The 22,360-nt window shown below is 38.7% G+C and overlaps 1 protein-coding gene across 1 annotated transcript; it reads left to right on the top strand.

Annotated features, from left to right (window-relative positions):
- Window positions 1–3,473: 3,473 nt before the first annotated feature.
- On the top strand, window positions 3,474–21,610 carry GPR37 (G protein-coupled receptor 37). Its single transcript, XM_077122609.1, has 2 exons — window positions 3,474–5,367; window positions 20,694–21,610. Exons 1-2 carry the CDS (start codon window positions 4,354–4,356, stop codon window positions 21,510–21,512), a joined length of 1,833 nt encoding a protein of 610 aa, XP_076978724.1. The 5' UTR covers window positions 3,474–4,353; the 3' UTR covers window positions 21,513–21,610.
- The last annotated feature ends 750 nt before the right edge of the window (window positions 21,611–22,360 follow it).

Raw genomic sequence — 22,360 nt, 5'->3', positions numbered from 1 at the left:
TAATTTTAATCAGGCGTTCAGATATGATGGCAAAAGGGGAGGATTTTATTAGGTGGTCATTTGAGGCATCCAGTCCAACAATTAGTAATTCAGGAAAAAAGAAAATTTGTAACCACAAACAGTTTGTTAAAAAACAAAAGACCTTTTGAATCTCAGAAAACTGTAATCTCTCAGTTGTATGTTACAATTTATTTTAGAGAAGTGAGCCTTTTGACTTCTATGAAGTTAAAACGGAGGGAAAAATTATTTGGGAAGTGAATAGGACACTGAAATGGGTGCTTCTCCTGTTCATTGATGTATTTGAAAGCTTGAAATTGTTGCTTCTCTTATTCTGTAATGTATCTTCTTTTGGCACACCAAACACTAAATGAAATGTAATAGATTATATAGAAATCAAAGTCAGGTAATAATTTACATGTTCTCTATGAATAAAACAATCAATATTACATATTATAAATCCTGTGGAATGCTGACACAGAAACATTCATGCTCAAATCCATTCTTCTTGTACAGATAGATGACTCTGATGTAAACTGGACAACGATTAGGTAATTTCTTTTCTGATCTATATTTCTAAAGAAGAAACTACAGAAATAGATTTTTAAAATCTATTTTGAAAAATTTTAGTTACAGATGAGATAACATTGGAAAAAGACTTGAAAGACATTTGTTTTTCTTTTCATAGTGAATGTTTTTTCAGATTTTCTTATTAAAAAAGTCTATTTAGATTTGACTTTAGTTTATCAAGCATAAACTGCCAAGGCTGATATGTTCTTGAGGGTATTTAAATTTTGCTAAAAAAACAACACAGTTAATTACTAAAAGCAACACAACAAATATCTCCCACTTTAGGTAGTCATTTCATATCCACTTAATCATCATAACAACTTGGTATGCTGAGTGAGCTGAGAGCAGAATTGTATTTCCAAAAGGGTGGCTGGAGCTCTTTGTGATTTTATTCATGATCTGAATAAGTCTTGCCTTAATGAGCCAGAGCATAGCTCCTACTGAAGTAGAAAGGAAACATTGCTCAGATTGAGGAGGGTGGTTCTTGTGAATAAGAAAGCTAGTCTCAGAGAAGCATAGGCAGCCCCTTCTCCAGATCTTTCTGAGGACACTGCAAGATGAATACCTGAGTTCTGCAGTCAGCCACTTTCAGAAAGATGCCCAACTCAGGCCAAGCATATGTTTAGTTAAATAGAGTTTCTAGAAAGTATGCAAAGGGCTTTTTCCCTGTATAACTTGGGTTCCTATCTGTGTAAGGGTAGATATTAGTGACACATTTATGTAGTCCAGAGTATAAAGGGTATAAGGACAGCTTATACATATAACCCAAGCTTCAAGTTAAGGAGATGAGAGGGGAGACAATACCCCTGGTTTTATTTTGGCAACTTTTATTTTTCTGTTCCACAGCAAATGCAGATTCCACTCTACTGATTTTTTGTTTTTTAAAGAAACAACATATTAGAGTCGAAGCTTCCTCCCATCCCATTTCCACCTTCTATGCCCTAAGGTAACTAATTTTCTCAAACTGTTATATATGTTTCTCAACCATGTAGTTTATACTTTCATGACATCATATAATACATGATATATTATATTTAAAAGTTCCATAAATGGTAGCATACTATAGTGGACAGTGAATCTCACTTTTTTTCTTATACTTAATGGTTTTGAGATTCAGTCTTGTTCTTACATGTAAGTCTAGTTTGTTCTTATTTATGAATGTATTATAATTATTTTTTTTCCATTGCAATATTGATTGACATTTGGGTTGTGCCTATTCTTTTCTTCCAAATATGTGTATAAGTTTCCTTATGCACACATGCAAGAGCTCCTCTAGAATTTATACGTAGGCAAATTATTTCAAGTTCATTTGGTTATAAATACCTCCAACATGTTTTAGGTATTCACAACTGGCCCTTATATAACCTAACAGCAAGACAGTTCTCATTTCTTCCTGTTTTTTCAAACATTTGCATTTTGTCATTTTCTTTAATTTTTGCCTGTCTAATGGAATGAAATAGTATTTCATTGTTTTAATTTGTAGTTCTCTGGTAATTAATGAGGGTATCAGTTCATATTTTTATTAGTCATGATATAGGCATATTTACATTTCAAAAAATTCTTTTTGAGCTATTTTTGGAAGTTTATTTTTTCAAGAAAATGGTTCCTGTTTTCTATACTTTCAAATTAATTAGTATATTAGTTTCCAATTGCTGCTGTAACAAATTACCATAAATTTGGTGGCTTAAATCAACACAAAGTTATCTTGCAGTTTTGGAGGTCAGAAGTCCAAAATGAACCTTTTTCTTGTCTTTTCCGGCTCCTAGAGGCTGCCAGCATTCCTTGACTCACGGCTCTACATCACTCTGCTCGCTGCTTCCACCCTGGCAACTCCTTCTCTGACCCTGACCTCCCTCTTACAATGACCCTTGTGATTACACTGGATTACTGAATAACCCAAAACAATCTCACAGTTTTAAAAGCCTTAATTTAATCACATCTGTAAAATCCATTTTGCTATGTAAGGCTTTACATTCAGAGGCTCAGGGATAAGGATGTGGACTTCTTTGGAGAGCCATTATCCTAACTACCACAATTAATTGAATTTTCTCCCATCTCTCTCTGTCACCTTTTTTCATTGCAAAATATGTTTATTTTTCTCTATCCCTTCTCTCTTTTAATCAGTTTGTCTGTTTTATTCGCTATACCCTGATGGCTGTGGTAAGAGTCTGGGGGTATGTGTAAAGGTTGAAAAGGCATGGTCAGCTGTGCTGGGAATTCTGCTCAGGTTAATTATCCCTCTCCTGCCACCTCCCACCACTTCATCAAACAAAACTATTTCCTTTGTGCTCTGGGTGGTTCTGGGAACCCCTAATAGCAGGCTTCCTAACTCATTGTTAAAAGGCAGCGGTACATCTTAAGCATTTTCACTCTGCGTCCCACTCCCCGAACTGCTACTCCTCCATGATTGAAACCTCTGAAGCGTCTTTCTCTCTTAGCTCTTGGGAATACCTGAGGTGAGCGCCTCACTTTACTCCATCGGGCCTGGGGCCCGGGCATGCGCACCTGCCTCGGGAGATTGGAGGTGATTCTGCGGATCTCTTCCCTGATCCCGACCGGTCAGGCTGGTTCCGACATCTGGGGAATTAATCCGTCCCTCCCATCCCTTCGCCTCGAGCCGCGCAGTCTCCACGCCTCCGCCCTTTTTCCCTCGCCACTTCCAGCTTCTACCCTGCTACAAAGAGCTTGAATGAAGCGTGTGTGGATTTAGTGAGTCGTAAACCACCAGGGGATCCCGTCGCCCCACAAACCAGCATCCCTCGGAGCGGGAGGGAGAGGGGGAGGAGGAGGAAACAAGGGGCCCAGCGCTAGGTCTCGCCCGCGCGCCCAGAAGCTGGAGCGGCGGGGCGAGGCCGGGCCACCTCCCCCTTCCCGGCCATGCACCGCCTCGCCCGCGGCGGTTCCAGGCACCACGCTCTCCGCCCGGGCTGTGCCCACTGTCGCATCTACAAGCCCCTGCAGCCTCCAGAACCGTCTGCCAAGGAGCTGCGCCCGCCCAGCCCCACGATTCCCTTCTCCGTGGAGACGAGTCGCCCAGCAGCCTGCGCCGCTCCCTGGTCAACTTTGAGCAAGAAAAGAAGCAACTTTGACAGTGGCCGCAGGTTTCAAATCCCCAGGCAGCAGTAGCCTCGCAAGTGGCTGGTGTTTGGTGGGGCAAGAATTTTCCCGGGTCGCATCAGTGCTGTGTCTGGCTGGCTATTTGCAACCTGTTTCCAGAGAGCCGGCTGCGGGATTGTACTGCCAGTCGTCGAGGTTGGGTGTGTGTGTGTGTGTGGGGGGGGGGTGTCGGTGGTGGAAAGGGGCGCTTGTTTTTCCTTCTCTCCAGAGACCTTGGCTTGCAACTGAATAAAGCAGTATGGAAAGGATGTAAATAGGCAGAGCAACTGTAACCAAGAAGCAACCACCCTACGGCTGGGAGGAGCGTGGGGCACAGCCTGGTCTTTCCCAATCGCAACATTAATCAGCACATTAATCAACAGTCAGGTGTTGGTTGCAACTTTACAAGGTCAGCTACGGGGAGCAGCGTTTTCCCTTTCTGAACCTTTGGGGTACACAACATTGGATTGGATTTCGCTGAAGAAATGCACAGGACGCCAAACGAGGAAGCATTGTAGGGGGGGGATTGTGACCCCAAGACCCATCCCCCACCTTCCCCGTAATCTCTGGTGCCCCGCTGCCTGGGCGGGGGTGAGTATGTGACATGTACCTAACTCTCAACAGCAAGTTAGGCAGCAGGTGTCGGTCCTAAGCAGGAGCCGCGGCTGCCGGGTGCGCCCACGCCGAGCCATGCTATCTCCCGGAGTGCCTCTAACCTGCACCGCGCGGCTGCTGCTTCTGCTACTGCTTAAGGTTTCTGCGGCTTCTGCCTTCTGGGCCGCCCCAGCGCCCAGGAACCAAACTTCTCTCGTGGAGAGCTACTCACCTGCATTGACCCAGCGCCGCAGCAGGGATGTTTGGGGGCCGGGAAATTCTGCAAGGGATGTTCTGCGAACCCGCACGCCCAGGGAGGAGCAGGAGGCAGCGGGGCGCGCGGCGCCCTCCAGGGATCTGCTGGCAGCCCCGGGCGGTGACCCAGGTGCGGGCAAAGTGGCGTCGGCAGCAGTGCCCTCGGGACCCCCAGCCAGGCCGCTAGGCTCCTGGAGGTGGAAAGGTGCCCGGAGCCAGGAGTTCCCTGGAACTTTAGGGAGGGGGCAACTGACGGCCCTCCAACTCTTCCTTCAGAACTCAGAGGAGAAGAAGGGTCCCAGAGGCTCTGGCATTTCTGGGCGCAGCCAGGAGCAGGGTGCGGGGTCGGAACCCGGAACCCGCGAGCTTTTTTACCGGCCGAGGAGAGCCGGGAAACTCCAGGGCTCCCACCGCGAGCCCCCTCCCAAGCCAAACAAAGGACCGGTGGGGTACGAAGGGCGGACGCTTGCACCCCCAGGCAGGGCGCTGGCGCAGAATGGGTCCTTGGGTGAAGGGGTTCAGGACCGAGGCGGTCCCCGCCGAGGTAACAGCACGAACCGGCGCGTGCGGCTCAAGAATCCCTTCTACCCGCTGACCCAGGAGTCTTATGGAGCCTATGCGGTCATGTGTTTGTCGGTGGTGATCTTCGGAACCGGCATCATTGGCAACCTGGCGGTGATGTGTATCGTGTGTCACAACTATTACATGCGGAGCATCTCCAACTCCCTCTTGGCCAACCTGGCCTTCTGGGACTTTCTCATCATCTTCTTCTGCCTTCCGCTCGTCATCTTCCACGAACTGACCAAGAAGTGGCTGCTGGAGGACTTCTCCTGCAAGATTGTGCCCTATATTGAGGTAATACCTTCAGGGGTGTTCTAGTTACAGGCTTGACCCTTTTCCCGGATTGCAGCCACAAGGAACTGCTGCTTCGCACATCTCCTTGCCTAAACCCCTTCACTTTTTCTTTAGGTTCCTCCTCTATTTCTCTTTCCAGTCATTTATGCATGCATGTATGTAGGAAAAAGAAATTGCTCAATTGTCTTAAAATGCATCTGCTTCCTGGGGTTGTGAAAAATATATATATCTCATCATGTGTAGGACTGTTTGGATTTTAAACCTTCCTTTCTGAACATGATGTTATGTCTGTGTCTAATTTGGCACCTTTCAGATATTCTAGGGTTAATAAATGGCCAGCCCACTCAGGATCTGGTTGTTTATCAGAGCTCAGCAAGAAAATATTTTAGCATCTATCTTCTTAGATTCCCAGTGCTCCCACATGATTTTTCCCTGAGCAAATTACTGAATTAACCAACAAGATGCAAACAGCATTTCCTCTTTACATTTTTCTTAAATACTAAAAGTTGGAGTAATATTTTAATCAACAAAGGAAATGTGTCATTCTTTGTCATTTGGCCTCATGATATATTAATAACCTCCCAAACTAGAATAAGTGTCCTTAGCTGTCATGCTATCCCACTTAAATTGTTACATCTTTTCTTGTTTTGTTTTGTTTTTCTCCCTCCTTTTCTTCCCCAAGTTCCTAAGAAGTTTATTTTTGTATGGATGAACATAAAGTAAAATAAGTCTTTGGGTACGATGGCAACAGAATGTGTCTAACATTAACAGTGTATATAGTGTATATATTTCTCATTTGATAAAGGTATAAGGAATTGACAGTCTTAAGGGATTGACTCTAAAACGAGATTTCTTAAGACGAAAGGAACATATAAGACGTTCTAAAACTTAAGCAAAGTTTAGAACTTTCCGAGCAAAATTTTATGGTTTCATCCTACAGAGAGTGCCCTGAGCTGTTATTGTGGTGGTTGGAATTTGCTCTTTAAATGGCCTCTCTTTAAACACCAGTGTTTGGAAGGAGCCCAAGTGCTTTGCTGCCAGTTGTGTTTTCCGCCAGCTGGCCCCTGATTTTCTCCATTCAGACTGTCCATTGCATTTATGGAAGCAGAAGAAGGGGAACTGTAAATATTCCAGAGACCCTGATCCTGTCTGGCACCAGGGCCAGTGACACCATGTTCAAGATTGTTGCAGGGCCTAAAGCTAGGGGATAAGTAAACAGAAAACAGTACCTACTTAAAAGGACCAAGACAGGAGGCAGTAAATAAGACCCTCTATTATCCTGACAAGGATCAAATGCAATATCAGTCCATGCCTGCTGAATCAGCTGTTGCTACTTCACAAGACTCCAGTAAAACTTATTACCAAGCTTAAAATAGCCCAGAAACTTCTAATTTAACTGGGAGACAGTTTGTTTTTGAATTGCAGAGGACGTAGTTAAATGTGTCTCTTTACCAAGTTTCTTTTCAAGATCCACATCAATTTAAGATTTCTCTGACTGGAAAATGCAAAAGAAACAGATTTGTGCAAGAAAGTGACTTTTACTATAAAATGACCAGAAGAGATACCTCAATAAGAAAAAAGTATATTGACCTGTCGTACAGGAAATACAGTGGAAATATAGAAACTTTTATGCATGAGAGAGATCAAGAAAAGGAAACTGAGTAAAGAAGAAAAAATTACCAAAACTCAAAAGAAAATTTAAGTATGCTATCCAAATTCAGAAAAGAATATGAAAACTTTGGATGGTTTAAAGATGCCTATGAATTTTGAATGTTGATATTTTTATTTATGTTTGAATTTCCTTCCCTTCTAATTCTGAGGGTTTTTAAAATGTATGAATATTTTCTTCCATCTGTAGTTCACTTTTTAGTTTGTTTCTATGTCTTAAGAATATTTTATTTTTACCTCTTTCCTTATTATTATAAAAATCTCTTCTTATTTTGTATTTTTACTTTTTTCCTCTCTATTTTTTGGTAGAGCTTCATTTTTCCTAGAGAAACCAAGGCTTTGAAGAAAAAAAATTCGCTCATTTTTTCCTTGAAAAATTAGATAATTTACCTTTTTTTTACTGTTAAAATAATGAATGGAAATCTTCAGGTGTAGTATTCCTATATTCCTAAATCTTAAGGTGTAGTATTCCTACATTCCTACCTAACCTTTACTTCTCTGAAATAATTTTATTATTGTCTAGCATGCTTTGTGAAGATACTTATTGGATAGTAGTATCTGCTCCATAATTTCTGATTATTGAGGACAAGAAATACAGTTCAAATCTCAAGAAAAAAAAATCACCTTTGCCTCTTAAAGTGCTTTTTTCACAAAAGTAAGAGGGATTTAGTGCCTTTCCTGAGAAATGGATCCGGAGTTGGAGATTTTGCCTAAAGGAAGTTCGCTGGGGAGTGCTGTCAGGATCAGCACCTGTCAGGGAATGAAAGCAGCAGAAGTGGAACCGTGATGTAGTCTCCACAAAGAGCTAAGCTGACTGATGGGGACCTCTGGGCGCTGGAGGGTGAGGTGGCCTGCAGAGGTGTCCTGAGTGGAGGCAATGCAACCCCGCCTTTATAACCTGATACAGGTTGCCCCCAGGAAGGAAGCATGACCCCAGCCTGAGCAGATGTCTTTGGTCAAGGACCATAGCGGAAAGCTGCCAATCTTGGACGGTCACTGTAGTTGGGGAAATCAGTGCTTCTTTCTTGAAGGACTTTTGGAATGGTGGGGGTGGAATCTGGGTGGGGAACAACAGCACCCACTACAGTGGCTTTTGGATTATCATGTTAAATTAGAATCAGCCGGCACCCTAATCCAACCCCCTCCTTTTAAAGATGAAACATGAGGCTCCGAAGAGAGAAATGAACACATACCTAGATATCTCATGTTGATGTTTGATTAGACTAGACAGACATCTACAAGGCAAAAGCTATATTCAGTGAGTGTTTTATTTTCCTTTCTGCACCTTGGCATCTTAAAAAAAAAGATTTCCCATATTCATTGGACATGAAAAAATAATGAGCCAAGTAAATATCATTTGTTATATGATAGAAGGTATGGCTGCTTCTTTCTTATGTTTATCTAGTTTCCCATAAATTGGCAGTAAGATGATATCGCATTAGATTTTTAAAAATTGCAGTAAGCAGAAACAACCATATTTTAATATGCAAAAATTATTTTAAAATTCAAATCAAGTAATATAAGTTACATATTATATTCTTAAAGTTACAAAGTGTTTTTAATTGGTGGAGAACATTATAGGTATATTGTATATGTTTAAGCTTTTCTCCAACTTCCCCCCAGATCCTTTTCCTCTTGACTCCCAGACTTTCAAAAATTACTTAGCATTTTGTCTCTTTTCATATTGTCTAAATTTTGCCCTTTTATTGCTTTCTTATACTTAGTTTATTATATATTTTATATTTACTTTCTTATATTTATCCTTGTACTTAAGTATATATTTATAAAATATGTATATTTTATTTATACATATTCACATCAGTCTTATTGATTTGTAATATATGATTTATATGATTTACCTTTTGTCCTAAGTAATTTGTTTCTAACAATTTTCTTCTTTAAATTTTTGTTTTTTGGTCTGGGCAGGCACTGGGAATTGAACCCAGGTCTCTGGCATGGCAGGCGAGAACTTTGCCACTGAGCCACCATTGCACCACCCTCTTTTTGAAATTTTTGTCTTAAAAGTTTTATTCATGATTGATTATTATGGATCTTTATAATTTTTCTCTTCCATCTTCTCTTTTACCTTCTTTTTCTTTCCTACATAGCTTGGTTTTTTTTTTTTCCCTACAGAGTGAATATTAGCATGATCTGACTGGGTAGTGAAATTTTGGGGAGAGTCGGGTTTGTCTAGAAAAATATGTTTCCTTAGAAGAAACTACAGACTTTTTGCAATCTGCATTCACCTCTTCTTTTCATTTCAGTTTGTTGGTGTAGTGCTTGAAGAGAGCACCCAGCTTCCTGGATCTATTCTTGAAAGCAAGTTTTATGATAGTTAATATTACTATTAGTGGGAATGTGCTGGGAAGCTTTGTACTTGATAACTGTTCTCTTTCTACTCCAGGATTAGGATGTATCTTTGGTCTAGTGAGAAGGCTGGAAGGACCAAGAGGGAATGGTAGGAAAAGGAGGCAGGAGAGAAGGGAATCTGGATGGGTGCTGGCCATCCTACATCATCTTAATTTGGCGTATCCAATAGTCACCATATAAAACTATACACAATGCCAGAGTCATATGTGAAGGGTGTGTGTGTGTGTGTGTGTGTGTGTCTGTGTGTGTGTTTAGGATGTAGCGGTCTGAATGTGGGTTGCAATAGGGAAATGGTAGAAGAATTCCCTATTACACCATACCCTTAAGGATCTAACAAATGATTAAAGCCAAAAAATTCAGGCATTCAATATGGCCGCTAGAACAGCTCTTTGCTCATTACTTGTTGGAAGCCATTCAGATTTGGTGTATCTTCTGGTCCAGATCCACTGCTAAATATCTGTTCTTACTCGGAAGTTAATTTGGGGCTTTGAAAGAGCTAGGTTCCTCTTTATTTTAAAGAACTCACATTTTCAGGGTGTGCGGTAGGGGAAGAAGTCTTGGAATAGTTCTAGAATAATCCTGGATCTAACTGGATTTTTAATCTGCTGGGAAATAAGCTTCTTACATGGGGTCAGGTGGGTATAGAAAGGTTGAATAAAGGAAAAGCAACTCACCAGTGCCTCTGAACCTGAGGGTGATTTGCAACACAGTTGAATCTTTATTGATGAAGAGAGCTACTTTCTCTAATGGCTTTACAAGTCTGCTTTTAAACTAAGTGAAAAAATAAGTCTTTTATTGCCTTGGATTGCTGTTAGCCCTGACAGTGAAAAAAGGAAGGGTATGGAAGGCTGAAGATTAAATCACTGTATAGATATGTGATTCTAACAGATATTCCTAGAACCTCTGCATTCACATACTAGAACATTTATCATGGCAGATGGTAAATTAACTTGAGTGGTAGAACTGCAATTAGGTATTCTGATGGACTTTTAAGTGGAAACATACAGTTTTATGAGCAATTTAAAAGTGTATAATAATATTCTTAGGAAAAATAGACTCAATATATGAGAATAATGCTTAACAAATTCTTTATGGCTTTCCATGAATCTCTTTATAGTTGCTTTCTACATTACCATGCAAATGAAAATATTTAGTTGATGACTCTAGCAGAAAAGCAAACAGGTTTTTGGAGTGTGCTTTTATATATAACTCTATCCTTGAGAAATCATATGATTAAGTTTACCAAGTTTGGGTCTCACATATGAATTAAAAGCTTTATGAGATTCAGATGTAAAATTAAATAGTTTCCTTAACTGTTGATTGTAATAAGAATGTTATCCTTTTTAAAAGCTTGAAGTATAAATGCGGATTTTCTTTATTTCCCCTCTAGAGATATTAGTTGTCCTTCAGCATTTAAGAATGACGTATAAGACAGAAGGAACCAATAGCTAATTGAGGAACAATTAGAATAATACATTATTTTCTATAAGCTTTTCCCACGCATGTCATAATTCGTTCATTTATTTATTCATCATCCACCCATTCATTCAACATTTATTGGCCTCCTTTTCTTTCTTTTTGTCTTGCCAAACCCCTGTTTTAGGAGGAAACAGGAGTGGGAGGAGGAAGGTAGAAAAGGAAAAAATTTCCCAATATAAATAATACCGATGAGTTTCTGCTATTAAAGTTACAGAAAAGTAAAAATAATATTATACAATGTGACAACTACTATAACGGGTTTATACAAAGGATTATGGAAGTTTGAGAATGGCCATGGAATGGCTTAGCTCACAGCCCCCTAGGTCATGACCAAAGGAGACATTTCAGTGAAAACTCTGGTCCCCCCATTCCTTTTTAAGTATGCTGTTATTAGTTTTCCTAAGTGTTCATAGCACCTAGATTCATGGTGAAAAATTGCAACTATGAAAATTGTTTAATTTTGCTTTTGTATTTCCTCTACCATTTTTGGGATAACAGGCCCATGATAATAATTGGCAACATATTTGGGCAAATAGGACAGTCCTAGAATTTTCTTTTAAAATAAGGAATTTATAATGCTTGATATAATTATCTGTATTGGAATTTTTAACTAGTGAGAACATTAAATAAATGTAAAAAATGTACTTAAGTGAATTGTTTATTTAACAATGTAATAACAATACACTAAATTGATTCCTTTTCTTTTGAAAATCCTGAAACATACATGTTATTGAATATAACCTTACAAAACCAGGGAAGGAAGGTCAAAAAGGGAAATGCTTTAGATCTTACTGTAGGGTTGGGGAAAGTGAAACAAAAAATGGACTTTCCCGCCAGTCAGCTTCATTTCCCAAGAATATGATCAGAGTGAGAGCTTATCTTAAGTTCCTAGGGGCCGCTTGACTTCCAGGGTATCTTTCAACAGAGACAAAGAAGCAGATCTTTCTGCAAAAGCAAAACAGATCTGAACCTATGAGTCTACCCAAGACTGAGAGGGTGTGGGCCTGCCGTCCACTGCAACCTTATGCTTCCTTGACCTTGATAGGATTTCTTTGACAAAATCCCTCCCCCACTGTGTGTTGTCATTAGATTCATTACTGTCAGGTTGGAAGTGTGTGGCACTATGTCTGGGATGTGGACTGTGGGAGGAGAGCGTTGCAGGCAGGTGTCCAGCGAGGTTTGTCTCTGGCACTATTCTCATCTTCCCAGGATGCTCCTGTCATTTTGCCTCCCACTAATTAACCTGCCAAGGCCCCATAATTAACTCAACCTTGTTGATGAGGCTAACTTTCAAATATCCTAATTAGAATAGGGTTCTTCATGACAGAAGAGATCATCTCATGTAAAATTTCAGGGTGAAATGGAGAATAGGATTACTGAAACCTTAACTATGAGCTCTTTCTCTTTGGAAAGTAGGTATAGCTATGTCCCATAATCATAGATGGAATATTTTCAATTTGTGAGTCTAAGTTTGTATGCAATGTTCTTTGTCAGGCCAGTTGAATGGCTCATAACGTTAATGAGGCCAAGGTCACTGATTTGATCCCTATTCAATGAGTCATTCCCATTAGGTCAGTGACTAAACCCAGAGCCTTCATTTTTAAACAAAACTGCACCCTCACCCCTCCCCATCATCAAGGACGTTCCTCCTACCTTTATCTTCTCCTTGGTTCAAATTTCTCCTGTATAGGTGCATCTTGTAGACTAATTCACAGAAAAATGTGAGATTTGTAGATATTTGCCTTTTGTAAGATAGTTGAGTGATGAAAAGACTACTTTCTCAAGAGACTACCAATGATGAAATATTTGTTTCAAGCAGAGACATTTTGTCTATTTTGTCTTAAGATGTGGTTTCTGAATATCATTCAAATCGTAATTACTCAATTGCACAAATGGATTTGAGCCCACCATCATGTAAATCTAGTCACAAAGAAAAACAGGTGACAATTTGTTACCATTCTTTGGAAACTACTGATTAGACCCCCTCGTCAAACAACTGAAATACCAGGTCATCTTGAGTTTTATGAGGATCATCATAATACTGAAGGTAGAAAATGAGTATGGAGTTGGGGAAAAATATTACATTTTGAAATGAATTTCCAGTCATTTAGAATATAGAATATACGGATCTCTTAAGACCTGCTAATTGTAATAGATGGTTTACATGTTAGGACAAATGATGCTGATCTTGCTTCATTTACATTTTTATACTGATGAGTTCTTGTCACATTTATAACTAAATGACAACGTGTTAGACAACTTGTTAGTTAAAAAATTGCCTTTTAATACAAAAAGAATATACTGTGCTATAAAAGTCTGGTAGACAGTGGCTCTGATAAACAGGCTCTCTCCACTGGTGCTCAAAGAAGTGTCTTTTTTGTGGAGAGGTGGCCTGAAGTAATGCAAGAGTAAGGATAATGGATGAAAGAGGAAATAAAAGTCAAACAGAACAAGCTTTTTAGACTTTCAAAGGAAACTCTACCTTGTCTTAAACCTGCTTTTTTTCTTGACAGTTGTTAGGCCTGTAACAACAGACTTATAATAGGTTATCATTCATTGCCTAAATGAATGGGCTTTCTTTACAATAATGCCCTTGTTTGGAGGGTTACTTGTATAGAAAAGATAACCCATAAATAGATGTATTTCAACTTTTTTTTTTGAGGTAAAATATAAACTAGGCCAGAATGCAGTTGTCATGACCTTGGTTAGCAGCTTCTCTATTTTATAATTTATTCTAGTTGTATCACTGTACTTAAGCATGTAGATTTAATATTTTATAAAGGAAATTTTTTGGGAAATGTCTCCCCTCCCCCCATCAGTGTTAGCTCTGATTTGCAACAGAAGGTTCATAAAAGACACAATTTACTTGAGAGGAATTGTACTTTATGTGATCTATGTTATTGGTTTTATAGCTTACTCTCACCCATAATTGTTTCTTCTTTCCTTTTTTATCTGCAATAAGCTTCTGAGAGTTAGGACAATAGCTAAAACCGGATCTCAGCAGATTACTGTTCATTATAAAACACGTGTGTGCTCTTTCTTCACATCATTTCGAATGAACAGGGATTTGATGTACTTTGGGAAAAAACCAAATATGTGGTGAAAGTTTCCTCAAAGCCTGATACTTGCTTTGAATTAGAAATCTGAACGATGGAGAAAAATGGAAACCAGGTATGCCTTGATTTAGAAGGCATCCTTCTTAATTATTAAGTGCCTTGACTTACAGGTTTCTTTTTTTGTTTATTTTATTTTTAACAGACACCTAGGAAAGCATTGGCCTTGAAATTAATTGGAGGTGGAAAGACTGATGCAATTTCCTTACTGTGCACGAAGATAGTTTCATCTGAATATTTTCCCAAAGTCACTATCACATATCTTACTGGTTAGACAGGTTACTCATCAGTGATATGGAATAGCTCCTTTAAAATGGTTAGCATAATTACTGAACAGAAGTTTGGGATTCATGATCTCATAAGCTTAACAGAGGTGCAAAACATTTGAAAGCTGGGGAAAGTTATGGTCCCTGTGACCAGCAAGTAGAGTTTCTGTAAATTCATACCTGCTAGCTTAAGAACCACACAGTTTCTAAGCAGATGACCAAGTTTGTGCTGCTCCATTACCCTGATCAGGCTCCATGTTTTTTTCTGAACAAAATTTAGAAGATAAATCTAGAAGCATTTCATAAAAGCTTACGCTAGTTTTTAAACATTCTCTAAATATTTTGTAAGGTGTATTTTCCTCTGTGAGTGGACTTTCACAATCTTCTCAGGGCCCACAATCAGGGCATAAGTCCATATTGCATGGATCCTTATTAGGGAAACTAAGGTAAGAAGGAGATGAGGAGTCACCTGATATGATATTGCATGCCGCTTGAAATACCTGGGCCAATAACTTGAATTCATCACATTTTCATTGAATTGCACTTTGGTTGTAATTAGGAGTAAACCTTTGAAACTTTTTTCAAAAATGAAGTCCCAGTTTGAGTTAGTAAAACATTTAAAGTACAGGATATAATAAAATTATTTTGAAATGTGCATAATTGAAGCCCTTAGTATTCATTCTCAAGTACTTTATGAATCTCCAAATTAGCAGATATATCTGTAGCATAAATTTTATCCTTAAAATTCAATAGACCATAGCAGAAAATTAACCTTTTCAAACATTAAATGATCCCATGAATGACTAAAGTAATATATAAAAATGATACTACTCTTTACAGGACCTGTTCTTCCTACTCAGGAGCAAACTTTTTACAATGTTATAAAGGTTACTGTGTGTCAAGAATAACAAAAAAGCACATTGCGATATGAATTCTGGGTGGTTTCCAAGTTCTCTTGCCTTTGTACACCGTTCTTGCACCTAACAGATTTAAATGCATGCCTCAGTTAAAACACAAATCACCACTGTCCTGGGCTACTAACAAACCCTTCAGACTGCTTATCCCAAGGTTATTGTGGTCCAATAGACTAGGACATAGCTGCTATTTGCAACGAATTGGATCATATCTCTTGGAATACAATTATTTATCAAAGGAGGTTTTGTAATTTGGTCAGCTTATAAATCTGGTTGGATGTCTGTAGCAAATTTTCTAGGAGATATTTTGAAATTATGTTTACTTGTCTTCCAATCTCATTAAATCATTGGTTCTCAACTATGTGTCCAAACACACATGGATATGTCCCAGATGAAGGCAAGGCACAGCAAGCATGCTGGGATTGTGTAGTTGAGTCTGTCTAACTAGTAGACAGGAGTAAGTTATTCCACATACAAACTAACTTATTGAGTGCATGGTAGCAGGTGGGAGACAGTGAGGAAATTCTGCCTTGGATTCCAAAGCTTGAGGACAAAATCAGTTTCTTTTTCATCATTATCCCCAGCAGTTAGTGCAGTAGCATGCTTCATAGGCTCTCTTCCTCATGTGACACACATACACTATATGTATACCTATAATAAATATACCTAAATATGCATAATGTGTACTTATGAATATTATGCATGCTTACATATGTACATGCCTATGGAATTGAACTAATGCAGTGCTGTCTATACCACTGACAATAGAGTTGTCCTGCTACTGAAATGAGGATGGGATAGGGATGATCAGAGAGTAAGCCTTGACCTCATACTTTGGGATTGCGGGTGCTTCTTCCACACAGGGAGTGCTCAGGTCTTAACTTTTCTGGGTCTGTCCTGTGCCATGAAGTAATGCTGTAGCTGACTATTGCTGCCCCAAACCTCGCTACTTTGGACATTAACCAGGCAGAGCTAAAGGAGCTTTATTGTTTTTACACTGGGATACAAAGAGCAGAGCATTGTTGTCTGAAAGAAAGAACATCAAGTTACTTATTTTGATTCCCTTGCATCTGTGTTTTGATACTAATCTCCTTAAAATGCTCAATATACTCTTAATATCTTATTTTTCCCAAATAGTTAAAAATTTCTGCTTCAGCTTTCCTCTGATCTTGAAATTCTCAAAATTAATAGTCTTGTCTATTAAAAGTGTTTACAGTTCTGCTTTTGTTGCTGTTAATTATTCCTCCCATTGCAATTTAATTAATAAGAGATTGCATCTTACTCATTTCATCTCTCAGGATGTTGCTTCAAAGAACTATGCATCTAAGCCAATACTTAACAGCTTTATTCCCAAGAGCATGTTTCATCGTGATATTGAATTTTAGCAATCAGATATGGTCATTAAATACAGAAGATCCAACATTCATTATACAGTTTTATAATTGCATATAATTGCACCATTCATCTTGCTAGAATTTTTAATGAGCTGTACATAAACAAGTATATTTAAAAATTGTGATGGAAATCTTTTCATGTTACCCTACATTTAGGAATTTTGATTACATGGATACATTTCTAATTTGGGGAAACAGAAATCGGGCCACCGACTATATTTTTATGAATTAATTTCTAAGGTGTACAGTTAATTCTTTGTAAGTATTTAAAGCCTACATCAATAATTTGGGGACGTACTGAACAGGGACTTTGTACTTTTGTTGCTCTTTCACAACATAAAATCTGAGACATATCTGAAGTAGCAACACTGCAGGCAGTGGCACCTGGAGGGAGTAGATGGCTGGGTCTGGGATAGCCCTGCAAGCCCTTTCTGTATTTTGGGCAGCATTTTCTTCAGAGGCTTATTCAGCAACTCTCATCGCAGCTCTAATGACCTTCCTGGACAGTTCACCCTGTTACAACTGGACCTTATTTGTAGAGGATGCAATCTACAAAAAGTACAATTTGAAAACAGGAAGCCTGGTGTAGGGGTTTCTTGAAGTTTGTGTATAAAATGAGGGTGATTCCCATAACCCATGATTTGTCAAAAGAGATAAGCCCAGGTGTCAGAGGACTACACATCAAGTGTGTTTGAGGTTCTGACTTGGTACCAAAGCTTTTGGATGATAGTGGGAATGTGGTCCAAGAACTGAGCATCTTCAAGTAAAATACATTGTAGAAGGATTCCTGAGCAAAAAGTTGGAGCGCATGTAAATCTTGCTTGGATTTTGCCCCGGCTTCTTTTATCTTGTGGGATGACATATAAGGCATCTTAAAAACATTTTTAGCTCTTGCTTTCTGAAGCTGTGAACGTCTTCTAAAAGTGCATGTGCATCACAGCCGACAATATCTAAGGAGTTGGCAAGCTAACCCTCCCATCTTAATACATATTCACTGACATTTATTTGTTGTTACCTCTCATGAAATGCTTTGTAACCATCTTGGAGTTTGGTATGCAAATGCTAGTGCTGGTAACAATGGGTCCAGATTTTAAATCTCCAGATTTAAAACTTGGGGAATTAGTAAGGAAGAAAATGCTATGTCTTATGTGCTTTGTGCTCTATGTAAGTAATGATGGCAAACCACTAAGCAAATAGGTGTTCTGTGCCTCTAACAGATTGTCTCTCCTCAGAGTCTCTAGTATTTTTATATTACAAAGCTGTCCCTTGAATAGAAATGATATTCATGATTTTAAAAGAATGTACAACATAAAAGCTTTGTAACTTTGTCTTTGTGGGCTGACCTAGATATACAGTGACAGGAAAACACCCACAAAGGTTTGTCTTAGTGAATGCTACATAGAACAGAGAAATGAATTTGAGAAGCTAATATATAGATATAAAGTTTTCAAAACCTGTAAAATGAAATCAAATACACTGCACTTCCCACATAATAGTGGTTGATGCAGACCTTGCGAAAATGGCAGAGCCTTCTCAGATTTCCATTCTGTGAGGGATAGTTACTGACATAAAAAGTAATCTGGTCATAAAAGTTGTACAATGTGGACCTCCATTTTAGAATTATTTTGTATTTCCAGCATAAATGCAAAGCAATTTCCACAAAAGTTAATATGGAAGTTAATTTTTAAAAAGCTAATGTATAGAGGTTTTTTTTTCCTTTTTTCTTTTGGGAGTCATATATATTGATGTTGCTTATACTGGCTTGGATGAGAGACTTGTTGAAGATTTTGTCGAACAGAATAGTGGTTTGAACTCAATGGTGACCTCTTTTATCTATGCTGACGTAGACCCTTGCTAGTCATATTTTCCCTTCATTTTTGCCTTTTATTCATTAACCTTCATTATACCTCATTTTCAGATTGTCTCTAGTAATAGTTAATGAGAGCAGTCAGGGAATGGATACAATATCCTTATTTTCCGGATAAGAACTAACAGACATCGTCTGAAATGTAGTGTGTCAGGGGAGAATATTTAACATTGGAACTCTCATAAAATCTACCAGGCGAATTGCCATGGTTTAGGAAGAATGACAGCTTGAATGCAGCAGATAAACAACTAATATTTGAGTGTTGAAATTGTTGTGACAAATGGTCTTCTTTCTTTCAACCCGATCCCTTAGAATGCTAAAAAAAGTAGATATTAAATTTATATTCAATTTTTTCTTTGCTCCTTTGCCATGGCAAAGCTGTGTTTCTTGAACATTCCCACTAGCAGGCAGGGGAGACTGAGTGCCCATACTCAGATGATCTAGGACAGAATCCAAAGCATCCTGTCCTTGTAGGGAGTTTGTCTTCAAGTGTCCATTTTTATCTTCTACCTCATGAACATTTGACGTTCTATCCATTGCTCTTGTTTAAACATATAAATAATGGCTATATTTATTAAACATTAAATTGCTTAAATGTTCCTAAAATGTTTGAGTAAAAATGGATTCTCCTGGGTGATTGCTGTGTTCATTCTGTGACATTGGTTGACTCTGGTCTTCCTGTGGGAAGGAAAGGCTTTTTGTCCTTTCTGTGTTCCCAATTTTTAGCATAGGACTAGGCATAGAGTAGATAAATCAGTGTGTGCTTGTGTTGAATCTATGTTTGTGAACCCTGTAAGAAAGTATATATGATGCTCAACAATCATTTTATGGATAAATGAATGGTAGCATGTGTTTATATTCCTGGAAAAGTCTCTGTGTGAAAAATATACATATTTTTTATCTCTTAATTAGCTCTTAATTATTAATTTAGTTAGCTATCTGGACCATGAGCTTGTATGAGTAGTGAGTGCTCCATGCAGTCACTGTCAAAGAGTTATCTGATCTGAAAATTTCCTATTGCTATAATACCTGCAAGGTCTGTGTGGCCCCCTTTTTTGCATTTTTCATGGTAATTTTTTATATCTCTTATGTTCTTCAACATTCTTTCAGTATCATGTTTCCTTAAATGTGATGAACGTGTTTTATGATGAATGTACTTATTTTATGTCTGATTCTGTAATTTGTTGTTTCCTTTGCACATAAGTGCATAGTGGCTTATTGCCTCTTGTGTGTTGTGGTTTTTGATTGTGAACCCATGTTTCCTTGAATTGTATCTGTGGGATTTGAGGCTTGGGTTTAAAGTACATTCTTCCAGCAAATATTTGTGTTTGCTTCTACTAGGTGCCTGGAATGACTCTAAATTGCATTTTGGGTATGATCCACATATGATGTTATAAATTCTGGCCTATCATGTAAGTTCAGGCTGTTTGTTAGTGGTTTGCTCATTTTTCCCCCCTTTTCCCTCCATTTTCTCTGGAACCAAATCCAATAATATTGGCAAGATACCCCAACATCACCCTCTTATTTTTTCCTCTGTATTCCTGAAGAAGATAAAACTGTTTGGGGGACTCCAAATTAAATAAGGTTGTTTTTTACCAATTCATGAGCGTGGTATTTCTCCAGCCTCTTGTACCTGGGCGTCTGGCCCCTATCCTCATAGCAAAAACTAACTGGGCACCCTCCCCAGCAGTTTCAGAGCCCTAGAGCAAACACTGAGCATTGGGGAATTTGCGTTCTCAATTGATATTCGTCTCTGGAGAGTTTTCTTTTCTTGTTTCTCATATGTATATGCATTCGAAACTAATATCTCCAACACTTACTTGGCATTTAGGAGAAAATGGAGAAGTTCCCTATTTGTCTAGCCTGTCAGAAGCAGTAAGTGTTTGAGTGCCTGCTCTATATCAGGGATGATATATCAGGCACCATACTCAGTCCCAAATGCGCATCCTACTGAGTAATGCAAATGGGATCCACTGGACAATCCTTACTCCTTGCTAGATCTCCTGGAGACAGGCGTTTCCACGGTGACTGAAATGTTTGAATGATAGGATTAGGCTGGCTGACCATGACCCTGAACCACAACAGATTTTTTTCTATTTTTATGCTTCCAGTGATTCAGCTGAAGTCACCAACTCCTCATGTCTCATTCCAGGAAATGGTTCTCTCTCTCTCATTTTGCCAATCTGTACTCATTTCCTAGTGTTTCAATCTCTCAGAGACCACGCGAAGTAAATGATTATCTGTTCCTCCCACAGGTTGCTTCTCTCGGAGTCACCACTTTCACCTTATGTGCTCTGTGTATAGACCGTTTCCGTGCTGCCACTAATGTACAGATGTACTATGAGATGATTGAAAACTGTTCTTCAACAACTGCCAAACTCGCTGTTATATGGGTTGGAGCTTTGTTGTTAGCACTTCCGGAAGTTGTCCTCCGCCAGCTAAGCAAGGAGGATTTGGGGTTCAGTGGCCGAGCCCCTGCAGAACGGTGTGTTATCAAGATCTCTCCTGATTTACCAGACACCATCTACGTTTTAGCCCTCACCTATGACAGCGCAAGACTCTGGTGGTATTTTGGCTGTTACTTTTGTTTGCCTACACTTTTTACCATCACCTGCTCTTTAGTGACTGCAAGGAAAATCCGCAAAGCAGAGAAAGCCTGTACCCGAGGCAATAAGCGGCAGATTCAACTAGAAAGCCAGATGAACTGTACAGTAGTGGCTTTGACCATTTTGTATGGATTTTGCATTATCCCTGAAAATATCTGCAACATCGTTACTGCCTACATGGCTTCAGGCGTTTCACAGCAGACGATGGACCTTCTAAACATCATAAGCCAGTTTCTCTTGTTCTTTAAGTCCTGTGTCACTCCAGTCCTCCTCTTTTGCCTCTGCAAACCCTTCAGTAGGGCCTTTATGGAGTGTTGTTGCTGCTGCTGCGAGGAGTGTATTCAGAAGTCTTCAACAGTGACCAGCGATGATAATGACAATGAATACACCACAGAACTTGAACTCTCGCCTTTCAGTACCATACGTCGTGAAATGTCCACTTTCGCTTCCGTTGGCACTCACTGCTAAAGGACAGTATTTGGCTTGGTTAGATTTGATTGTTTCATTTTAATATCTTGTGAAAGTTTTATTTTTCCTTACAGGGAAAAAATGCAAAAAAATAAAAAGGAAACTAACTGTAGAACTGCTTTTGCAAATTAATATTTGTGCTTTGAAAAAAATACGTTTATATTTAGTTATTTAAGAAGAATAAGGAAGCCAATAGTTTTAGATTATTTTACCTGGTATGGTGCTAATATTTTATTTGGAAAAAGTTACTGCACCTTAACTTGATTAACTGCTAGTTTTCTTTCTTTTTAAAATAGTATCATTGTGTATTGATTATAGTCATGTGGTTTTGTAGGTTATTTTATGTTCGAGTTGTGATTGAAAGTATATTGTGTATGGTATCGTGAGATGATTTGTAGTCACAAGTACTTACAAAGTAGTACCAAATAAATTACACTATATTCTTTAATGTCATTGTCAACCTCCTTTTAACCAAGATTCAATAAATCTTTTAATTGCCTTAAAGACACAATTACTGGTTCTATGCACAATTTAAAATTGGCCTTATTGTTTTATAAATTACCTTTAAGGCAGGTAATTGCTATGTTATGAAGAAGTTTTCCTAATAGTACTATTTTATATGCATGATTCGTAAAACTATATATATATTATATGTTAAAACAAAACTGTATTTTTAATAATCAGTTATAGATGTAAAATTACTTCTGAATATTTATAAATATGAATAAATAGACAGCAGAGTAGGAAGAAAGTATCTTTTTGTTTATTTACCTCTGAACTAGCACTAGGAGATAGATTTTCCCATGTGGGATTTTGGGCAGGATCAAGTATTAAAAAAATGATGCGCT

Source organism: Tamandua tetradactyla, chromosome 1 (assembly GCF_023851605.1).
Source record: "Tamandua tetradactyla isolate mTamTet1 chromosome 1, mTamTet1.pri, whole genome shotgun sequence".
In the NCBI taxonomy this organism is placed as follows: Eukaryota; Metazoa; Chordata; class Mammalia; order Pilosa; family Myrmecophagidae; genus Tamandua; species Tamandua tetradactyla.
The sequence above is the reverse complement of the archived record's forward strand: the minus strand, read 5'-3'. Positions and strand labels throughout refer to the sequence as shown.